This window comes from Erpetoichthys calabaricus, chromosome 4 (assembly GCF_900747795.2).
Source record: "Erpetoichthys calabaricus chromosome 4, fErpCal1.3, whole genome shotgun sequence".
In the NCBI taxonomy this organism is placed as follows: domain Eukaryota; kingdom Metazoa; phylum Chordata; class Cladistia; order Polypteriformes; family Polypteridae; genus Erpetoichthys; species Erpetoichthys calabaricus.
The window spans coordinates 271,130,165-271,151,093 of record NC_041397.2 but is presented as its reverse complement, the minus strand read 5'-3'; the positions used below and the strand labels follow the sequence as shown (position 1 = coordinate 271,151,093).

At 34.2% G+C, this 20,929-nt stretch overlaps 2 protein-coding genes across 2 annotated transcripts in view; one reads left to right on the top strand and one right to left on the bottom strand.

The window, feature by feature from the left end:
• Nucleotides 1-5,305, top strand: part of pdzk1 (PDZ domain containing 1) — a 37,499-nt gene extending 32,194 nt beyond the window's left edge. Inside the window, exons 7-8 of the mRNA XM_028801199.2 lie at nucleotides 1,330-1,722; nucleotides 4,443-5,305. Of these exons, the coding sequence (XP_028657032.1) occupies nucleotides 1,330-1,722; nucleotides 4,443-4,496 (447 nt within the window). The 3' untranslated portion in view covers nucleotides 4,497-5,305. The remainder of the gene's footprint in view (nucleotides 1-1,329; nucleotides 1,723-4,442) is intronic.
• Nucleotides 5,306-9,110: 3,805 nt separating this feature from the next.
• Nucleotides 9,111-20,929, bottom strand: part of si:ch73-390b10.2 (Golgi pH regulator) — a 38,275-nt gene continuing 26,456 nt past the window's right edge. The window contains exons 12-14 of the mRNA XM_028800794.2: nucleotides 16,741-16,830; nucleotides 11,161-11,226; nucleotides 9,111-9,816 (exon numbers count right to left, since the gene is read on the bottom strand). Coding sequence (XP_028656627.1) covers nucleotides 9,610-9,816; nucleotides 11,161-11,226; nucleotides 16,741-16,830 — 363 coding nt within the window. The 3' untranslated portion in view covers nucleotides 9,111-9,609. The remainder of the gene's footprint in view (nucleotides 9,817-11,160; nucleotides 11,227-16,740; nucleotides 16,831-20,929) is intronic.

Below are 20,929 nucleotides of genomic sequence, written 5' to 3'. Positions count from 1 at the left end.
GATAAGCGGGTTAGAAAAATGAATGGTTTGATGGATAAAATGCCATTGCTCTAGTCTGTTTACTGTAAAAATTATATTGACCATTTTTTAACTTCACAAACAAAATATGTAATTTAGCCAGGGGTTTTTGCAGGGAACTGTAATATCAACGTACGGTTTGTTTCTGAAAATCATGATCCTGCCAAAAGGATCAGTGGTGACAAGAGTTACTTGAGTACTACCTAAGGAAATATCTGAGATCAGACCTTATGAAATTTGTATATCGCTGTAACAACATTGATTTTGAAATCAAGCATGTCAGTTTTCTCACTAAACAAAAAAAAAAAAATAAAACCAAGTACAAATTAGATAAAGTGTCAATAATTAGCACAGCGCAAGCTAAGAAAACACAAAATGGTCCAAATAGGGACTGTGCAAATAAACAGGTCATCCTATTTTTGAAGAAAAAAAAAATCCACATTTCTTAAAGATGCCACTTTATGTGTGTGCAGTGTCAATTCAGAACCTTACAAGATTTAACTTCTACATTAACTTAATGTGTTTTTTTCATAAATGGTGATAACAAGATTCCCTTACCATCCTTGTTATTCGGAAAGCTTGCTGCTTGATAATCTTCTCACAATTGTTGGCGACACTGAAGCAGCTTTTTCTGTTCAACATAAACTGTCATTTGCACCCTGTGTTTTGCAATTTGGTAACTGTTACTATGTAAAACGAAGAAATAAAACTATACAGAAAGAGAAAAAGCAAATCAATAACACCATTAACTGCATTTACCATCACTAGACGCATTACAGTATTGTAATACTGTGCAAAAACTGAACAAGCATAGCAAAGGCAAGAAACACACAACTGCCACACACTGGGAGGCCCTTAGTGGTGCAACTGATAGATTTTAAAAGCGGTCATCAAATGAGCCTGCACAGACAGATCCTGGAGAGATCCAACAATGTTCCAAAATTGTACTTTGCATTGTGCAGCCTTTTTGACTGCATAATCAAAGTGGGAGAGGACAGCTAATTAATCAAGATCATAAATGCTTTGTAACAAAATAATCATATCAACAGAACATGCCGTATGCTTTCATTGCCTTGTTGATTATTTTGGAAGATGTCAAAAGGTCACTTAGAACACTAAGAAGTCTCCATAGAATAAACTACAGTGCAGAGAAGTTTATAATATAAAATAGGCTAATTCTCTTCCAGACCAGTTTGGTCCTAATCAGTCAGCTGGGCTTTTCATCTCAGGTGTTTTCAGTTCAGTCTCTGGCTTTTAATTGTTAAACTTGTTGATTTGTATCTAAAGTAATAAATGTATGAACTCTTACAGGTGGTGATGGGCAGTCCTGCAGAACAATCTGGTTTGGTAGATGATGACATTTTGGTTGAAGTTAATGGTGTGAATGTGGAAAAAAAATCCCACGAAGAGGTAGTAGAAATGATTCGATCAGCTGGAAGCAAAATCGAAATGCTAGTGGCTGAGAAGACAGTCTATAACTACTTCACCGAGAAAAACATTCCCATCACCACAGCTCTAATAGAATTACCCAAGACAGAGACTTGCTCCAGTTCTGCTGCTTGGAAAGAGGTACACACAGAGATCATTACAGAGAAAAAAGCTGAAAAAGCAGCATCAGTACCAACAGTAACAGAAAAAAAGGAAGCTGAACCAGGCCCTGATCCTGCACCCACCAACAGCAGTCCTGCAGAGACAAGGGAAAGGGTAAAGTTTTTCTATAAACTTCTGCAATCCTATAGAATTATACCTTTTAAGAAGTGACATATGGAGAAGCTTCAAATTTCGAATGAAAATCACAGTTTTTTTCATAATCTTAGAAAATGCAATAGAAATATTGGGTGTTACTTGGGGGCAATACAACACTTAGATATTAGCATGATTCAGCGAACAGATTTCATATTTTTCCTGAGTTAATGAAGGTTCACTATAGGGATACCTCTCTTCCACCCACAGTCATTAACTGTTGTGAAACCTGACTACTGATTGAAAGTATTTGTAAGAAAAACCAAAAAAAAATAAAAACTAGTTAGAATTACTGTATGGATCATTCCTAATCCTATGTATACTGTTGGAAATTACTCAACAGGTGATTTTACAATACAATAAAACTGACTGTACAGTGCAATAATATAATTCATGAACATAATATTTATTACATACACAAGTAAATGTATAATAGAATGAACAGGAAATGGAATCAAATGAAGAACTTTAATATTTAATTTGAAACTAAATATGACAAATGAAGTAAACATGATACATACACAGACAGATTGATCCTGGGCTGGCTTAACGCCTCCTTCCATGTTGAACTTTACAGATAGGTGGGTGTGGATTTGTGTGTCTTCATTTTCTCTTCTTCATCTAGTATGTGCTTTTGCATGTGCCTTCATGTATGCATACATGTATATTTAAATCAGTGCCCCATGACAAAACAGAGCAAACGTCCAAAATCCCAGATTATATTAAGCAATATCCACAGCAGTTATCGCTGGACATAGGTACATTTTTGAAAGATATGGAGACAAGACAAACAAGAACACCTTGTCTGAAAAACAATTTTTCTAAGTTATTGTACATACTGTATGTGTCAGTGTTCAGGGCAGATTCTTAAAAACTGCTTGTTTTAAATTTCTGAATCTTTCCTAGGATTTTTCTCATCCAAGTGTTCTTCCAAATGCAAAAATACACATAATCTTACAATGAAAATTGTATTAGGATATGAAGATCAATTTCAAATTTTCCACAGGCGCAGTTGAACACACACATACATATATACACAATACTAAAATCAACCTTTCTAGACATTTTGAACAATGTGGAGTCAGAATCTGAACATAAGAGTAAATTTTGGAAACCAAACTTTAATTTGTACAGATCTATATATATATATATATATATATATATATATATATATATATATATATATTGTGAGACTTACTCGGATACCACCAGTCAGAGACCACATCTTTATAAAATTACACACATTTATTTCTCCCAAATAAACACAGGATTTAAGTCCCGAACACCACACAATGCACACAGCAATTAATCACCACACTAACTCTCTTTCTCAGTCCAATCCTTGGCTGCCTGTCTTCTCCTGAGAGCTTTGTCCTGCTCCCACTCCCGACTCAAGCTCCCTGACGGTTGGAAGGCGGCGCCTTTTATTCCCACCCGGATGTGCTCCAGGTGGCTGATGATGACCTTCCAGCAGCACTTCCTGGTGTGGCGGAAGTGCTGCCCTTTGCACCAGAAGCACTCTGGGCATCCCTGGCAGGTTCATCCGCCATCTTGCCTGGTGTGGCGGAAGTGACAGTTCTCCGGGTCCCACGAGGCGGCTGGAGCAATTATCATGAAAGTTGGTACACGTTTCTCATTGGTCGACTAAAACTACTGTAGGGTGAAATCAACCCTAACCCACCCCCTTCTGGGTAGGGTGGTGGGTGATCTTGCGGTCTTGTATGCATGTTATCATCCAGTTGACACACAGAACAACCACCAGAGAGTGAACTAGAGGTGACTACCAGCATTCTTTATGTTTGAGCACTACCGCGCCCCTGTTGCATTTGAAATTAAATAGTTTGCCAGGGCCTCCAGGGCAATGCCAAGAATTTCAGCTAGGTCATCAAAATAATAGAAAAACAAAACAGTGCGACAATAAACAAGAAAACAACAGTGGTCTTGCAGTGTTCCAATTTCTTGTGCTGATGCTCTCTTGCAGTCATCACTACTTGACAAACCCAGCACATAGACTGAAGAGCCGCCGAACCTGCAGAAGGCCCTGACAAAGTCACTGGCCACTGGCAGACAAAGAGGAACATGTCTCCGGATGTTACATCCAGGGCATCCAAGAGGTGCTCTAAAGAGATAATGTCAGGAGAAAAGGCAGGTCAAGGATAAACACCAGTGTTCATTCCTCAAAGGTCTGTGACCGGAGCAGTTGTGTGTGTGGCCTGGCATTGACCTGCTTGTTGGGTCAGATTGTGTGGGAGGATGTGAGCAGAGGGACAGGATGAAATTTCAATGAGTGTTAACTGTTTTTTTTTCCAATCAGTATATATTACAAATGCATTTCTATTCAAGACAATATACTTGAAGAAAACTTATTCAGTTTATCTGATTAATTAGTCATATTAATGATCTTTTTGCTATTATTAGCAAAATCAAGCTATTTTATCAGTCTGAGCAAAATAAGTAATTTACAAATCATTTTGTATAAAACCATTTAAATACACTAGCTGCCACATCGTTACCACTTTTCCCGCCATCCAAGTGGCTATAAGCACTATGTCTTTGTTGTTTCATTTTTTCCTAATAACAGCTCCTACAGATATCAAACAGGCCTAATGGGAAGTTATGTTTAAAGAAACTTCCATTAGGCGATTACAATGTTATAACAGATGTTTTCTCTACCCCTACAGGCTGGTTCATCATCGTCATCGTCGTCATCAGAAGCAGAAGATGAGAGATTATGAAGAAATGTAACTTCATTCATGACTTTACATCACCAAAGATGTCAACTGTGAAGTTTCAGTAAAAGCATACTACTTTCAGTTGCATATTTTCAAGTAACTCACTTGGCAGATTATACGGGCTTGATTTCATTAGCAAATCTAAACACACTATCATCGGTAACATGACAGGATATGGTTGCTATTAGTGGAGAAATCAGTCAAGCAGGTGGGATCCACTGTGTTTTATCACCAAGCTTTTCATTATTAAGTGAATTAGGTGAGCAAATTAACTAATTATGGATAATGTATTTCTTGACAAAGTCTTAAAATGAGAGATAATGTCAAAATAAATCAGCCGCAAGCAACTGCAAACCTAAATTTCACCATAGACTATTTCTTTTTGCACACCTACATTATTTCAAAGATCTTCTTTCATTGATCTAAACAAAGTTCTTGTAAATTTTCATTTTTTGTGCCTTATTTTACATACCACCATGGTAAAGGGTTATGCAAATTTTTTTTCTCTTAAAGTTTATGCTCCAAGTAGTCTGTAAAACAAACCAGAAGAGAAATGGAACCATGCAACACTTATGCACTCCGTCCCATTCTTGGGAAAGAATATTCTTTTCAGATTCATCAGAACAAACATGGAGGAATATCCCTTTTCCAACTATTTTAATATTGGTCAAAATTAATTCTTAATTTAGTTTGACAATGTAACCTAATCTAATCAGTGAATTGTACTGTGGGCTGGATTAATGGATGGTCAAACTAGTATGCAGGCCAATGAAATGTGATTGCAAAGAAATAAATTAATCTTTTCAAAAAGTAATACTATACCAAGATGTTATTTTCTAAATTTCACATTTTCAGTTTTGTAGATCTCTTCCAGTGTACCTAAATATATCTAAATAGGCCGTGCACAATCATTTCAATAACAACACTCATTATTAAAACCAGGGGGGAAAAAATAAGAGAGACCAGAACAGGATCCAGAAATTAAATGTATAAAGATTCTGCAATTTTGGTTTTGTTAAAGTTCACCTTTGTAGCAATTGGTTATATTTGATAGGACAATAAGAATAAAGGATACATTCACATAATATTAAGAGAATCTGATATTAGCAAGTATCATTTTACTGAATTACAAAATGTGAATGTGCACAGAATGCAACAAAATATTTCTTTGTTACACAGAAAAAGGCTATATTGGAACACTGATTCCTCCATGTTATATTCTTTGAATGCCACACTAAAATAAAATAGAGTGAAATATGTGTATATCTTATAAGTTCAGATGTTAGTACCTTTGTCAGATGACATTTGAACATCTTGAATAAATTATGGTAATGAATAGCAAAATCTTTATATCATAGAGGTTCAAAAAGTTGCCACACTTTTTCGTTGGAAATGGTGAAGGTGGGAGGAGTAGTAACTGGGCATTAAAAAGTTGGTATGACACTGGGAAATTTACATCGCAAATGCAGGTGACTATGTAGAAAAGTGATGTAATTTGTTTTGAAAATTCTTAATAAACAGAGTTAAAAAAAGTGTGGAAACTTTCTGAACGTCCCTCATACAATACATCTACAATCACTTGTTGACAATAAAGAGTCAGAAAGTATATTACATGAGATTCAGGAGATGGGAAGCAGGATTTCCTCCAAATATTTAACATGAATTCATATTTATTTTTAAATTAGACTGATTAAAGACTTTCTGGAGGAACCATATCAGTTTAAGTAAAATATGTAGTACTGACAGTTTAGAGCAGATACTTTTGTTTTCTTGCTGAAGGCAAGCTGTAAGCACTGTACTTGACTTTTGTCATTCAGTAATAAATTCCTTAGAGAGACATGTAAGAATTGTTGAAATCTATGATGAATCACATTTCATAAACAATTGATTTGTCATTTTTATTATTTTTTCTGTCATCAAACCTGACAATAAAGAACTTTAAAATGAGTTGTTTTCAAAGAAAATGTTTTTATTAAAGTACATAGCACCCCAGTACACTTTAAACAAATTATTTTAAGACATTTCATGAGCAAGTTTAAATTTAAAAGGCAAGATTTCAATTTCACCATGTTCATTTTATCAAACTCTTTCATTTTCTATGACTCCTTGAATTTTATGACATTTAGCTAATTTCTAAACCTCACACAGGAAATGTATACTCTACTGAGTAATTTCAATGTAATACTTTCAAACATTAAGTTGCAAATAATGAGAAGTGTATTATTTCATTTATAATTTGTATTACTGTTTTATATTTTGTATGTTCATGTTTTGAGCCCACATTGTTAATTTCAAATATGCAATAATATGGAAAGAAAAATATAACACCCAGTGTTTCAAAAAATGGCATAACAGAATCTTGCAGCCCGATGTATCAATTGTTTCCATTTTTTATAACCTGTTTCATAAAACGCTTATTTTCTTTATGACTTTATGATAACTTTTCACCGTCACAAATACATATGCTGTATAGTATTCTAAAATATATTCTAGGTTTATTTCAATGCTATTTGGGGTCACTGAAATTGACACTTGATAGATTTTCCAATTTGACAATTCATTTTATAAATTTTACATATATGGTGAGTGTGTATGTATGTGAGATTACATATATATATATATATATATATATATATATATATATATATATATATACACACACATACATACACATGTGTGTATGTATATATGTATATACATATACACACAGCAAGTGCAAAGCTTGACATTTCAAAAAAGGCATAAAGAAAGATGTGACCTTCAGATTTTATTTTTTTGTATAGCATAAATCTAATTTTCAACTATAAATTCCCTTTATATGCAAAAGCACTTGGCAAAATGCCTGTTATACCACTGTTTAGTCATATTTCCAAATACATGAATTATAACCTCATACGGATTGCCTACCATTCATGCCGAGTTCATCTAACATTTCAGGAATGTTTGCCATCATTATGAAGATAAAAAAAAATCCTGCTTTACTATATAGCATATAATCTGCAATAAACACTAAGAAATTAAATGACATTAATGAAAACAAAATCCATTTACAGGACAGATCGCTAACCATTAAAGTTCTGAGAATCTTGCACTTGATCATACAGAGCAGAGAAATAACTGCCAACAAAGTTTCTAAAACATACTTTGAAGTAAACTATTATTAGCATTGAAATTACCCAATCTGACTGTGTGTACTCTGTCCTATATTGGGTCTATGCCTGCTTCGCACCCAGACTCTGGCTATGATTAATACTGGTCAAAGAAAAGAACATACTTGTTTAAGAACATGCACACAAGTGCACACACTGAGTAGACAAAATAGCTTTTTCATCTCTGTGATTAAAAACATATCATTCCCTTAATCCAATCCAGATCATGATCTCAAGTGCTAGAGCCCTAACTCATAAAACCTTAAAAATAGTTCCAGTCCATCATAGGGGCCTATTCATTCACATACCAACACTAACCTCTCACTGGGCCAATTTTCAAATTATCAACATAAAATATGCCTCCTATGGAACATGGGAGAAAACCCACACAGAAATAAGGAGAATCTCAAAACACAATAAGATTAATGACAGGATTCACACTGAATCCATGAGTCAGCACTGCTAACCACTGGTCCAAGCATATAATGTGTTTTATGTGTATGTGATGAAAGGGCTGAAGAAAAAAGCAAAAAAACGGTCTAACTAAAAGAAAAATCAATGTTAAATTTATGGTAAACATTCTGCCTCTATAGTGACTAGGAAAGTTGTATGAATTTCTGCAACATAAAATGTCAAATTAAAACAGATTAAAGTGAAAAGGGTCATCTTAATATATTTATAAGTTTCTTTTTATAAATTAAGCTTTAACTGCATCAAGTCTGCAAATATGTACAGATATGTATTCTGTATGTACATACTTCATGGCTGACTTGACTTCAATAATTTCCATTTGGTCACTAAAATGTTTGCTGCTTTGAGGTGTTCATAACTAACCTTGATGAAGAGACCTTGTGTCTTGAATGATGTTGCTAATTTGTAACATAAGCCATCGTCTGTTTTTCACAGCAGCTCTTTTGTTACAATCTCACACAAATGCTACTCTGATAGATGCCTAGGATAAAGCCTCAGCCTCTGACTTCTCTGTATGTTCTATATCACTAATAAACGAGCTAACCCTTGACCATACAATTTTTTATTCTCTTATTCCTGCATGAATAATCTGGGCACATTTAGCCAATATTTTTACATATAATCTGAAAACATGTACATTTAATGGTGAATATGTGCACTATTCTTTCCTGTTTATATGCTTTCTTTATTTATACCCTTGAGCATATCAGCTTTATATTTGTAGACTGGTGAGAGTTAAACTGTATATTAAATTCTGCTCTTTCACTTATTCATTATTCAAACACTTCAATTTTCTTAAAAACTATGAGGGCAGCATTATGAGCAACTTGCTCTAATTATTGATTGACTATAATTAAGGTTGACATTACATATATATGAGAATATAAAAAAAATATACACACATACACACTCACACACAGAAAAAAAATTCCTAGGAGATAATTAGTTCATTATTCAATTAGGCTCAAAATCCTAAATGAGATTAAAAGGAAAACAATTTACAGTGGATAATAAAGGACAAATGTTTTGAGTGTTAATGCAAAATTTCAGCCTAACCATATATTATGATTTCAAGCTTTAGAAGACTGTGGACAGGAGCAGGAATCTCAAAATTAAGTTGTTACAGTCTTTGTACATTTAATAGTTTGTGTTCTTTTCAAAAGTGTGTTGATCAATCTAATATCTTCATTTTTGCATGCTATTTTAATTAAAATATTTTTACAATAATTGTAAAATACACACAATATGCCACATTATTAACAAATTTGTAGCTCATGATTCTTTAAACATTTTACAACCCAAGACAATAAATAAGTCCACAAAGTAAGAAAAAAAATCCTGATTCAGGAATTTCTTGTACATTTCTAAATGGCACAATTGCCATTACAGAAATAAAGACAGTAGATTCAACTTAACTGCATGTACACATAAAAAACTTCCAGATTAGGATTGCTGAAAGCAGTTCTTGTCCATCCCAACCAAATGGAAACAAAAAGTTAAATTGTCATGTTTTTCTCTGGTGCTTGCTTGTGAGCTAAGTACAGAAACAGAATACTGGAGAGGGCACTGACTAGAAAAATGACATCAAACCAGCGGTGGTAGAAACTGAATTGTAGCTCTCCAAGTACCTCTGTAACAATAGTCCGATACTCCAAAGGCATGCTCATCCTCATCAGCAGTACTGATGAAACAAAGTACATTCCCTGTACAACAAAACACACAGAGAGGTGAAATGATTTGCTCAAGGTCTCACAGTGTCAGCAGCAGGGTTTGAACACACATGCTCAAGGTCTGAGGTCCAAGGCTGCTCTGCAACTCTGCCTGTCTGGTTGAGATGCTGAAGCAAATGTATCCCCCCCCATTCCAGCACCAATGAACGACATGCGGCTTACTTATTGATTCTATGACAAATATTTTTGTACAAATACAGTACACTACCTTCATTAAACTTTAATTGGACTATTTTTAATTAAAATTTTACAATGAAACAATTTTTAAAACATACCTTATTCATAATGGTACTCATAATAGCACAGTGCAGATGTCAGGAGGCAAGAATCAAGTACATAAATAACATACATTCTTAAATATTCCTAAAGTTCACAGCCTATCTTTGCAGCATCAGGTGCAAACAGAAAACAAACTTAGATTGGGAAACTGTCTATCATGGGGCTAATTTGGAATAAATAACGTAACATGCATCTCTTCTGGGTATGTGGGAGGAAAACTGTACGACAATGAACAGGCATGGGATTTGAACCCAGGACGCTGGATCCTTGAGGCAAAAAAAAAAAAACTTGTGTGCATTTGTTTTTCCACCATGTTTATTGTATTACAAATTTGCATTTACAAATCCTTCCTCCACCACTCACTGCCTTCCAAAGCTCTGACTTAGCTCAATAGGATAAACTGGTTACTGTGCTTTGTCTGTTGTGCTTACAGTAAACAGTACTTATTCTGAATCTCACACACGATGTACATAAGTGTTGTTTTTTTTTTTTTATTCCACAACCAATCTTTGAAAATACTGAAATGAAAAAAAACACTCCCTCTTCTCTCATGTACAGTAATTTTAAATACTACCTCCAAATTAAGTGTATGCATTTGCCCTGTGATGGGTTAAAGTGTTGTCTGGTTTAAGCTCTAAATGGTACCAAACGTCTCTCGGATAGCTAAAATGGACAGAGCCTGTTCAGCCCGCGCCCTTCTGTTTTTAGAAAAATATAGTATATTTTTGTAAATCTTAAGTTGCATTTTATTTACAATAAAAAAAATTAAAAACTTGCTTTACTTCTGAAACAGCAACCAGAAATTCTGTGTATAAAATAATGGGCAAAGGTATGATATCACATGTGGTAACTCAAATTCCTATGGTACATGAACTCAGCAAATCACCAATTACTTTTTTTCAATAAACAACCTGACAATAGAATACAACAAAGTCACTCCTTTCTAGTTATCATCTTTGACTGGCACAATAATCTTTTACTTTTACTAAGAGAGACATTTGTATATTTTTGAGGGCAAATAATCTAAAGGATACTTACCATAATTTGTGCGAGAACCAGCACAATTACATTTGAAGATTTGCTACTTGAAATAGCATAAAAAAACTAGGGAGAAAACACACAAAATAAATATCATTAAAAATAATGAATAAACAGCATGCTGTTCCAAAACATAACTTCCTCACCCATTTACACATATAAAGGTTTGATAGTATTTTAATGTAATATCACAAACCTGAAACTTTTTAAAAAATTTGAATATTTGCAAAGCTTAATTACACCTTTAATAATAGGATTACTAATGTGTAAATATTCAAATAAAATAAAATGTGATGGCAGACAAATCTTTGTTTTAAAGAATATCTGGAACATATCCATGAAATAAATTAATTGACCTGATTATATTTTCCTATCCACCTGCCAAAAGTGATAAATATACTGTGCAAAGTGTAATTTAACAGTATACACAAGTTATTGGAATTCTGATTATTTCTGCAGTTACTAGGCATGATGAATATAGATATAAAAAATGGCACTTGCGGAGGAAAGCTTCAACAGGACAGAAAATGAGTATCGGCATACATATATTGATGTTTACATAAGATTTTGGTAGCCTTGGTACAAGAGGAAAATTTTACAAAAATAAAATGTTATGAGTTGCCACATAGAGTGAATATAAATGCTTCAGAAAAAAAGGTTAGATACTTTTTTCAATTCTATACAATTTTTACTAATTTCATTTTCAGTTTTTCTATTTCAATTATACTTTTACCCCAAATACATTTTACTTAAAAGCTTAGCTTTTATTTTAGCCTATATAGCAAAACGATTCTAGAAACATGAAGATAAAACACTCAGCGAGGCTCTTTTTAATCCAGCGAGGCTCTTTTTAATCCAGCGATCTATATGCAAGTCACGTTTTAGAAGTCAAATAAAATGTATCTAACTCATGCTCTAGCGGTCAGTTCAACTTGAAGGCTGTTTACCTTAGCAGGACTAGTCAGTTTAAAAATCGGATCAAGTACTTTACAGTACTTATCAAAGGCATATAATCCACACAACCTTCTAGACATCAATAATTTAATAAACAACTACACCAGTGCAATTTCTCTCTTTTTCACTCAATGAGGAAATAAAAATTGCATGGGCAAGTTACCCTTGTATCTTTGTGTTGCATAAGCCCAGACTATTAGAAATCATTCCAAATTGCTACAATTTGTAATTTGTATTTCAATCAGATTCTGAAAACAGTCACCTTCTGGACTTGGAAAAAAAATAATGGAATTATTTTACAAATTATGTTTTCTATGATCGACACTATAAAGTTAAACTAATACAAGAGATGGAGATAAAGAATAAAATACTGTACCAGCAATCAAAAGCTTTGCTTTGTCATATTTAAGACACCAGTTACTTTAAGAGAGAAAAGCCACCGAACTATGCAGCAAAGCTTGTGGTGTGTGGGTAAAATACAAGCTGAGTCACTTTAATGTCAGTTTTTAAATGTTTCACCTACGGGTTTGCCATGCAACGTTTCAGTGATTGATTAATGGGAGGAAGGCCATTGTGCCTGCACTCCTTTCTACATTTTTGGCAGGGGAACAACAGATTTTCATTTCTACCTATTTTAATTTTATTTCAGCTAGTTTTTAAGTATGTGTTTTTAATTTCAGTGAAGTTTATGTTTTTTAGTTAGTTTTTAGTTTTATTTTTATGTTGATTCATAAAATGCTTTTTAGCCATTTTAGACAGTTTTTAATAAAATGCCCATGCTTTATTAAGTAATGAATTCCTATTCCATAAAATGATGCACAAATACTTCTGAAGAAAGCTGTAAGTTATTTACTGAAAATGCTGTAAGAAGATTACTGCAGTCATGCAAATTGTAAGTTGGCAAAATATTAAACTATAACCTAAAAGATTACCAGTCCAATCCTAACGACTGACTCACTATAAGTAATGAGTCACCTAACCGCCACATACCACAGAAATATGTAAATGGCTATACTTTGTACTTACGGGTTGTAAATCAACCAAACAGATAAACAATTTAAATTAATAAAGCAAAAAAAAAGTTTTATGTTTTAATTTTTAAAGCATCTAACACGTTATATTACCCATTTACATTTTTTCACAAGTGCAAATGTGAGACAAAAGAAAAAGACAAAAAGGAAATGGGTAAAGACAAAGGAAAAACTTTTGTAGTAGTGCATGGGAAAGGTGCTATATATATATATATAAAACTTATTATTATTTTATTATTACCCTTAAAACAAAGCTCCAAAACAGTACAGGGAAACAAAGAAAGTATTAACAAGAAAGTAACTTTCAAAAGTTACTTCAGCATAAGCAAGAGCTAACCCAACTTTGGGCTTCTAAAAGCTAAAATTACCTGGCATTAACTATTGTAAAGAACTGCTGGAAAAAGAAATGAAAATCTGCTGAAGTATGAAGGAATAATGGAGGGTTTGATACAAAAACCCTATTTACTTTTTAAGTATATAAGAATCCTTAACTAAGCAATTCTAATCAAAGATCTGTAAAATAAACTGCAGTGAAATAGGATCTGCTCTTATCTCACTTTTAAAACAATTTTAAGAAATACACAGAGTGAGAGAGTCTTCAGCTCACTTCTGGGATCACCTTTTATAAAGACAATATTTTTCTGTAAGAAATAGAAATATTCACTGGTGCCCAGCAACACAATTGAGATGAGAGTATTAAACATATAGTCCTGCAGTAGTTAGAACAGGTTCTCTTTATTTATTATTGAAGAGAAGGACTGGGAAAGAGGAAAAGTAGAAACAACTGTCACCCAAAAACTTGACCTCAAGAAACTGAATGCTACACACAAATTTACGTGTGTCTGCCTGTATCATCTATGACAGTTCCTCAAATAGCCAGATTATATAATGAATTTGTCACAAGCATTTACATTTATTCGCTTTTGTTTTTTTGGGGACATTAAGAATATCTGAGAATGCTGAAGACTATGACTGAATAAAAGTTTATTGCATGCTCCCCTTGTTTGCATTTAATATTTGTTCTACCCTGCCCACTGGGGTATAAACGAATAAAGAGGAGATGTCCTCTAACAGATGAAATGTAACACAGTAGCAGTCAGTTCTGGATGCACATAATCCCAGCACAAAGTGAATGGCGGCTGTGGTCTATGTCTCCTACAGACTAGGCAAGTGCAGTAATAAGAATGCATGAGCAGAGGTGTAGGACATGTGTGTGGGTCTACCTAAGAATGAATCTGGGTGTGAGAATAAAAGTATGTAATGTTTTCGGATAAGGTCACCCCAAAACCATTCCATGATAAAACACCTGGAAAACCTTCAGACTGACACAAATGCTTTCAAGCAGCACTGTCAGAATTTGGCAAGCTCCAGATAAGTTGGAGCTGAAAAATTGTCACTGAGTTGTAATCTGACATCTCAAGGTGATAAGATCTAACAACTGCAGCTGTTAAGCTTGACATTTCCCCGATCAGAAGTCACGTAATACACCACTGGCTTTAAATGAGAAACAAGCTGCAGGAAAAAGTGGGTTATCTACAGTTTAATCCAATTAGTATTTGATCCAAACTGTAGATAGAACAAAAATACATTTTGCAGTCCCATTTCCCAATCCCTACCACTGACTAATTCACTGACTGACCCCAGTTTAGCTTCTCGGACACCAAGCCTTGTTGTGATGGGCAATGTCACTAAGAAAACAAAACATTCCTGGGATGTAATTTCAAGAACAACCTTGTAAAAAGGTTTATACTGAAATGCTTTCTTCATTCAAATCAAACAAAAACTTGTATTTCTCTGAAAAGACAATCTTGTTTGGAGTTACTTCCTTGAGAAGTTAACTCTCCCGACCTCTGCAATACTTTAAATATGTGATAACTTTGTTCTTCATGGTGCAGACACAAACACACAAAAGCATTGCTAATTCACCCCAATTTGAAAAATATCTTGTATTACTTTTTGTCCAGCAGGCCTTCTTACAGTAGAGAACACTCTGTGCTTACCTCAGCTAGACTTACAGACATCTTTATATCAGTGTACACCCACTTAAAACAAGTAATGTTATTGGTATTTATTCTTCTATCAGAAACAAGCTGCATTCCAAATTATGTACAAGTTCATATCTCAAACACATCACAGTCTTTGTGCATCCTTTGTGCACCCTCTCCTTGTCTCTGCCACATTCACAGTTATTCTGTTTCCTTCGACGACATTTAAGGCTATATGGTGAATCCAAATTGGTGCCAAATGAATGTGTGTTATTATAGAAGTATTTAACTGACATTACACAGGCAAACAGGTTGTATTTATTGGTACATGCATTGGCATTATGTTGAGTTTTTAATGAATACATTGAGAATTTTCTTCTTTATAAAATGTCTCCCCAAATTCCATTTTTCTCTTTTCCTCTCCTATATGGAAATTCATAATGGAAAACATTAAATACTTCCAATATACTATTGAAAAGCAAACTGATCAGGAGTCCTTCTGAACAGAGTGTACTCCTTCCAGACAGACCTTGTGTGCTTTTCTACCCTTTTCTGAAACAATCATTTTAGAAGTATAAAAATCCCATGGCACAGTCATAGAAAATTTAACAAAAAGAGTGCTACAATAGAAAGTGAAGCTGGAGGACGCATGCATTCAAGAAGAATCTGCATGCTGGGTAGAGGTTGTGAGAATTCAGTCTCAAATTTAGAGAAGAGAGTGAAAGTTATTGTGAAGAAAGCAGCGAGTTGACTCAGTTCAAAGTATATATATATTTGTTGTTTAAAGGGCATTCCCTGTGGCCCTAGTTTACTTAGTTCATCACTGGGCAAAGACATGCACACTTACTCATAGCAATCAACTCATACAAAAATATAGAATGGGTAATTATAGTTACACACATGCCTTAAATATTTCACTTTCTTCCCTCACATGACAGAAACACACCTGTGCATGATACTACAAGTAGTATTCATGCTTTTTGAAAATCTTTCAGAGAATATGTAAAACCTTCATTTGCAGCATGAAGCCTAAGGCAGAGGATCAACACTGGAAGATGCACGTCAGTATATCACTGACATATACACTTACTCATAGCAATCAACTCATACAAAAATATAGAATTGGTAATTAAAAGCTGACCTTAAATGTATTTCTACTTGTCTACACAAAAGTTGGTGAAGGACCGAAGAACTATAAGGAATGAATGGCCTGTCTTCATTAAAATAAATAATTCTTGTGTAAGTGAAAAGCACACATACAGGCAATGCACAATGAAGTATAATTCTGAAATATTACAATTGTGTTTGCAATAAAATGTAATTGAAAAACTGAATGGCAGGAATAAGATTTTTTTCTATAGAAGAAACAAATCAACATTTTAAAAAGAAGAACTGTAGGAGTATAGGAAAGTAAGCTAAGTTATTGTAGGGATTTCACAGATAAAATAAGCCATCTGGTGTTTTTTTTGTTGAACTGCAATGGCTGGGAGATTATGAAGCAATCTGGCACCACTTAGCAAGCAAGAAATGAACTTCCACCATTAAGCAGAATTTTTATGATATTGTACAAACTTCAGAATACAGAAAGAATTACAACAAACAGAACTTACCTTAGTTAATGTAATTAACAAACCTCTGATGGAAGTTACAATAATAATTCCTACAAGAATGAATGAAATATGTTGCGACCAAAATTTGACCTAAATTAAAAAAATGCAGATATTCATTAGTCCTGTGGCATCACAAGCTAATAGATACATTTTCAAAATAAATGTAAAACTTTGAATTCATTAATTCTGAAACTGTCAGTCATTTGAAATGAAGCACCTTGAGCATGGGAAAGGTGTTATATAAAGAAAATGTACTATTATTATTGTTATTAATTGTTAAAACAAAAAAAAGTTTTGAACAAGAAGGAAATTTTGGTTATTCAGTTTTACAAATATCTGTACAGATTGTCAGTCACATAACCAAAGTGTTATTCCCGTTAACTAAAACTAAAATGAAATATGTCATTAATAAAAAAAATAATTGTGTCATTAACTAAAATTAAACAAAAATTTAAAAAAAATCTCAAAACCAAAAACACACATAAGTGAGAAAATAAAAACAAAAATGAAATAGTTTTTGAAATTTTATTTTATTTTCACCACATTAATCTTTGTGCACAATGTACATGTGAAGATGCAGTTGCTGGTATATTTATTAAAAATTACTTAAAACCGTGCTGTAATAAATTTGGTTAGAACCAGGCATCGATTTGTGTGCATGTGCAAGTAACCCTTGTGGGCTGACATCTGAATTTGTGCATTTCATTGGTCATTTCAGTTAGCTTTCTTTTCTAGAAGTATGAACCAAAGCCTCATAACTTGTCGATGACTTACTCTGTGAATTTCACTGGCCAGAATTTACCGCCAATAGCAAATAGCCCTTTGTTAGCGAATGGCAGACAAACTTCAATTAAGATTCTTAAATTCAAATATGTTATATATATCTTGGAAAATACTGCTAAAAAGTTTAAAAATTAGAACCATGGAGTATTTTTCAAGATTGCATAGCTAACCCCACACTTCAAATTCAGTCAGTAATTAGACTGGAAAAATTTTATCTTTATACAGCAAAGAAGGTAGAAATTTCAGTAATGTAACCTTCGTTCGCACAGATATTACTTGCTTGATTACAGCACCCTGACTGACTGACTGACTGACCTTTGCAGTGACAAATTAAGCAGATGTGTTGCAAGCAGTGAGTGTTATCAACCAAGCTGATACTACACATATTTGTTTAGTTTCAATCAGGTTATTATTGTTTCAGCATGGGTGGGGTGTGTTGTGCTGTTCTTGACAGCTCATCAGCACTGTTAATTCTGAAGTATGCCATCTAGTGCTGGGCGGTATGACCAAAATTCTATATCACAGTATTTTTCAAAATTATACCTGTTTCACGGTATTCAACGGTATTTTTTTCCCATGCATAAGTGGATGTTAACCACATTTTCCACTGCAATTACTGCAGTAGACTGGCTATAAATAACCTATTCCACTGTCATAAGCACTGTACATTGTACAAAAAAAAACATTTTAATGTGCACACAAGTATTAATACAGGTTTGCATGGCCCCATAAAGTGATAGTTTTCAAGGGGGTGGCAATAATGAAGAGAAGGAATCACATTGCATGACAGTTGCAGTCAAAATATAGAACCTTTTTATTGAACAAATTTTGCAAACAACTTAAACTAAAATTTTGACAACATATTTTCAACCATCCAAAGACGCATTTAGACTTAGTAAAATATCCAGAGGTGCTTGTCAAAAGTTCTATTGCACTGAACATGTCTTAGAAAAAGAATAAATAGTAAATATTTTTTGCAAACCAACTATACTTTCTGTTAATGGTAACAATCTCTGTCCACTGACATGTTAAAGTGACTTTTTAAACAACTTAACCATCATTAAACAGCATAATATTTACTTCAAGACTTCAAGCCCAGGTGAATTACAGAGTATTCACCAATTAAAAATAAAACAAGTGCAACTTGGTGATGACATATTTACCAACTGAACCATCATTAAGGCAAATTGCATTAATATGGACCTTGCTTCAGGCTAAGCTATATACATAAATAATAAAACTGCAACTTGCATTTATAATGCTATTTGTGGTATAGCCCTACGGAAGAGTATTAGGGAAACGGAAGAAAAAAAAATACGGACACAGGGAAGAAAAAAAAAACTATATGTCAAGAATAAAGTCGACATGTTGACTTTATTCCCGACATTTCCACTTTAATTTCGACGCTTATGTCGAAATTAAAGTCGACATTTCCACTTTATTCACATAGTTTATTTTGTAATTAAAGTAGAATGTCATAAACTAAACTTCATCCTAAAATCAATTTTTAATTTACTAGATTTTCTCAAACCTATCATAAGCACTTAGCACATTAAATGCTTTGTGTTAAGTGTTCCCCGACCCAGTAGTTAATCGCTATGCGGTTCTTAAACTGACTTCCTTTGCACTAAGAGGAGGCGCAGGCAGCGATCGGCGCACAGAATACATTCACTTCATGATATTCCTGCTCTCTGAAAATTTAGAATGCTAAGATAATACTTGGTATCATTTTCATGATGAAATGAATTAAAGCAGATATTAAACATGCACAGTAGTGTGGCGGTAGTACTGCTCCCTCGCAGTAAGGGGTCCCCAGGTGTACATTCAGTGTAGAGAACTTTATGTTGGGTGTTTAAATATGTTTAAATGTTGGGTTCATGATCTGGTGGTCGGAGACATGAACACAGAATTCAATGGTTGTTCATCTGAGCAGGCTTTCTTTATTGCATGCATGCTGTCTCTGTCTGACGTATCAAACTCCCAGTTCCTATCCTTCCTTTTTCTTTCTCCAGATAACCAATCACCACACGATAAACATCTTTGTGAATTTAAAACTAGTTATAAACTTAGACCACGGAGTGTTCAGAACTTAAAAAAAAATCTTCGTTATACATGTTTAATTATGCTATCCATTCAGGGTTGCGCCCATCCCAGCAAGCATTGTGTGCGAGACAGGAGCAAATCCTGAACGGGGCGCCAGCACATCGCAGGATGAATACGAGCAATACATACACTAGCAGGGTTAATATAGCATAACAAAACCCCACATCCTGCATGACTTTAAAAGGAAAATGAAGCATGCCGAGTAAACCCACCAGAAAAACATGCAAATTCAAAGCAGGGAACACCAGGGACCACCTTGCTGCGAGCCAGCAGTGCAACCTCCACGCCACTGTGCCCCCACATGATTAATACCTGCTTTAATGCAGTTCATCATGAAAATTATATCAAGTATTTATCTTAGCATTCTAAATGTTCAGGAAGCAGGAATATCATGAAATTAATGTATTCTTTGTGCTGCCTGCGTCTCCTCTTAGTGCAAGAGGAAGTCAGTTTAAAAAGCACGTAGCGTTTAACATGGCTCCGGGAACACTTAACACAAAGCATTTAATGTTCTATCTAACTTATGAAGGGGTTTGAGAAAATCTAGTAAATTAAATATTCATTTTAAGATGAATTTTAGTTTACAATGTTCTACTTTAATGACAAATTACGAGAATAAATTCAACATGTCGATTTTAATCTCGACAAATGGCAAGAATAAAGTAGAAATGTCGAAAATAAAGTCAACATGTCATCACACAACTACACAGTACCCAGGTACATTACACAGTATTGAAAAAAATAAAACAACTACAACTTGGCTTGCAGTATTAGCCAGTAGTATAGAAACAGTATTCAAACATTTGAACATAATGGTCCACATCCGACCTTTTATAAAACCAAAGTATCTCCAGACAACAGACGTGACTCCTTTTTTCGCCAAAAGTTCGTATGTGTCATCATGTTCAACTTTACTGTCTACTACAGCTTCAGTTTCGGAATGTTCTCTGTCCATTTTCACCGTGCAATACCTCCACTAACGCATGTACTCTGTTGCATGCCTGTTTAGTGGTGCAGCTGTGAAAGTTTCCCGCTGCGCCACATTCCGAACATTGTTTAGGCAATTTACACCGGTGTTGCGGTATAAGAAAAATCCATATCACAACAAAAATAAAAAACGGTTTTCGGTATGAACCAGTATACCGCCCAGCACTAATGCCATCCCACTCAGAATTTATTTTAACAAGAGTTATGTACCAAATCCATTCTGTTGAAAAAAAAAACTCTGATGTTGGATCTATGTGCAGAGAACATTCTTTGTCTAACAATACCATGCTTAACTCATTAGCGGTAAAGTTCTAGA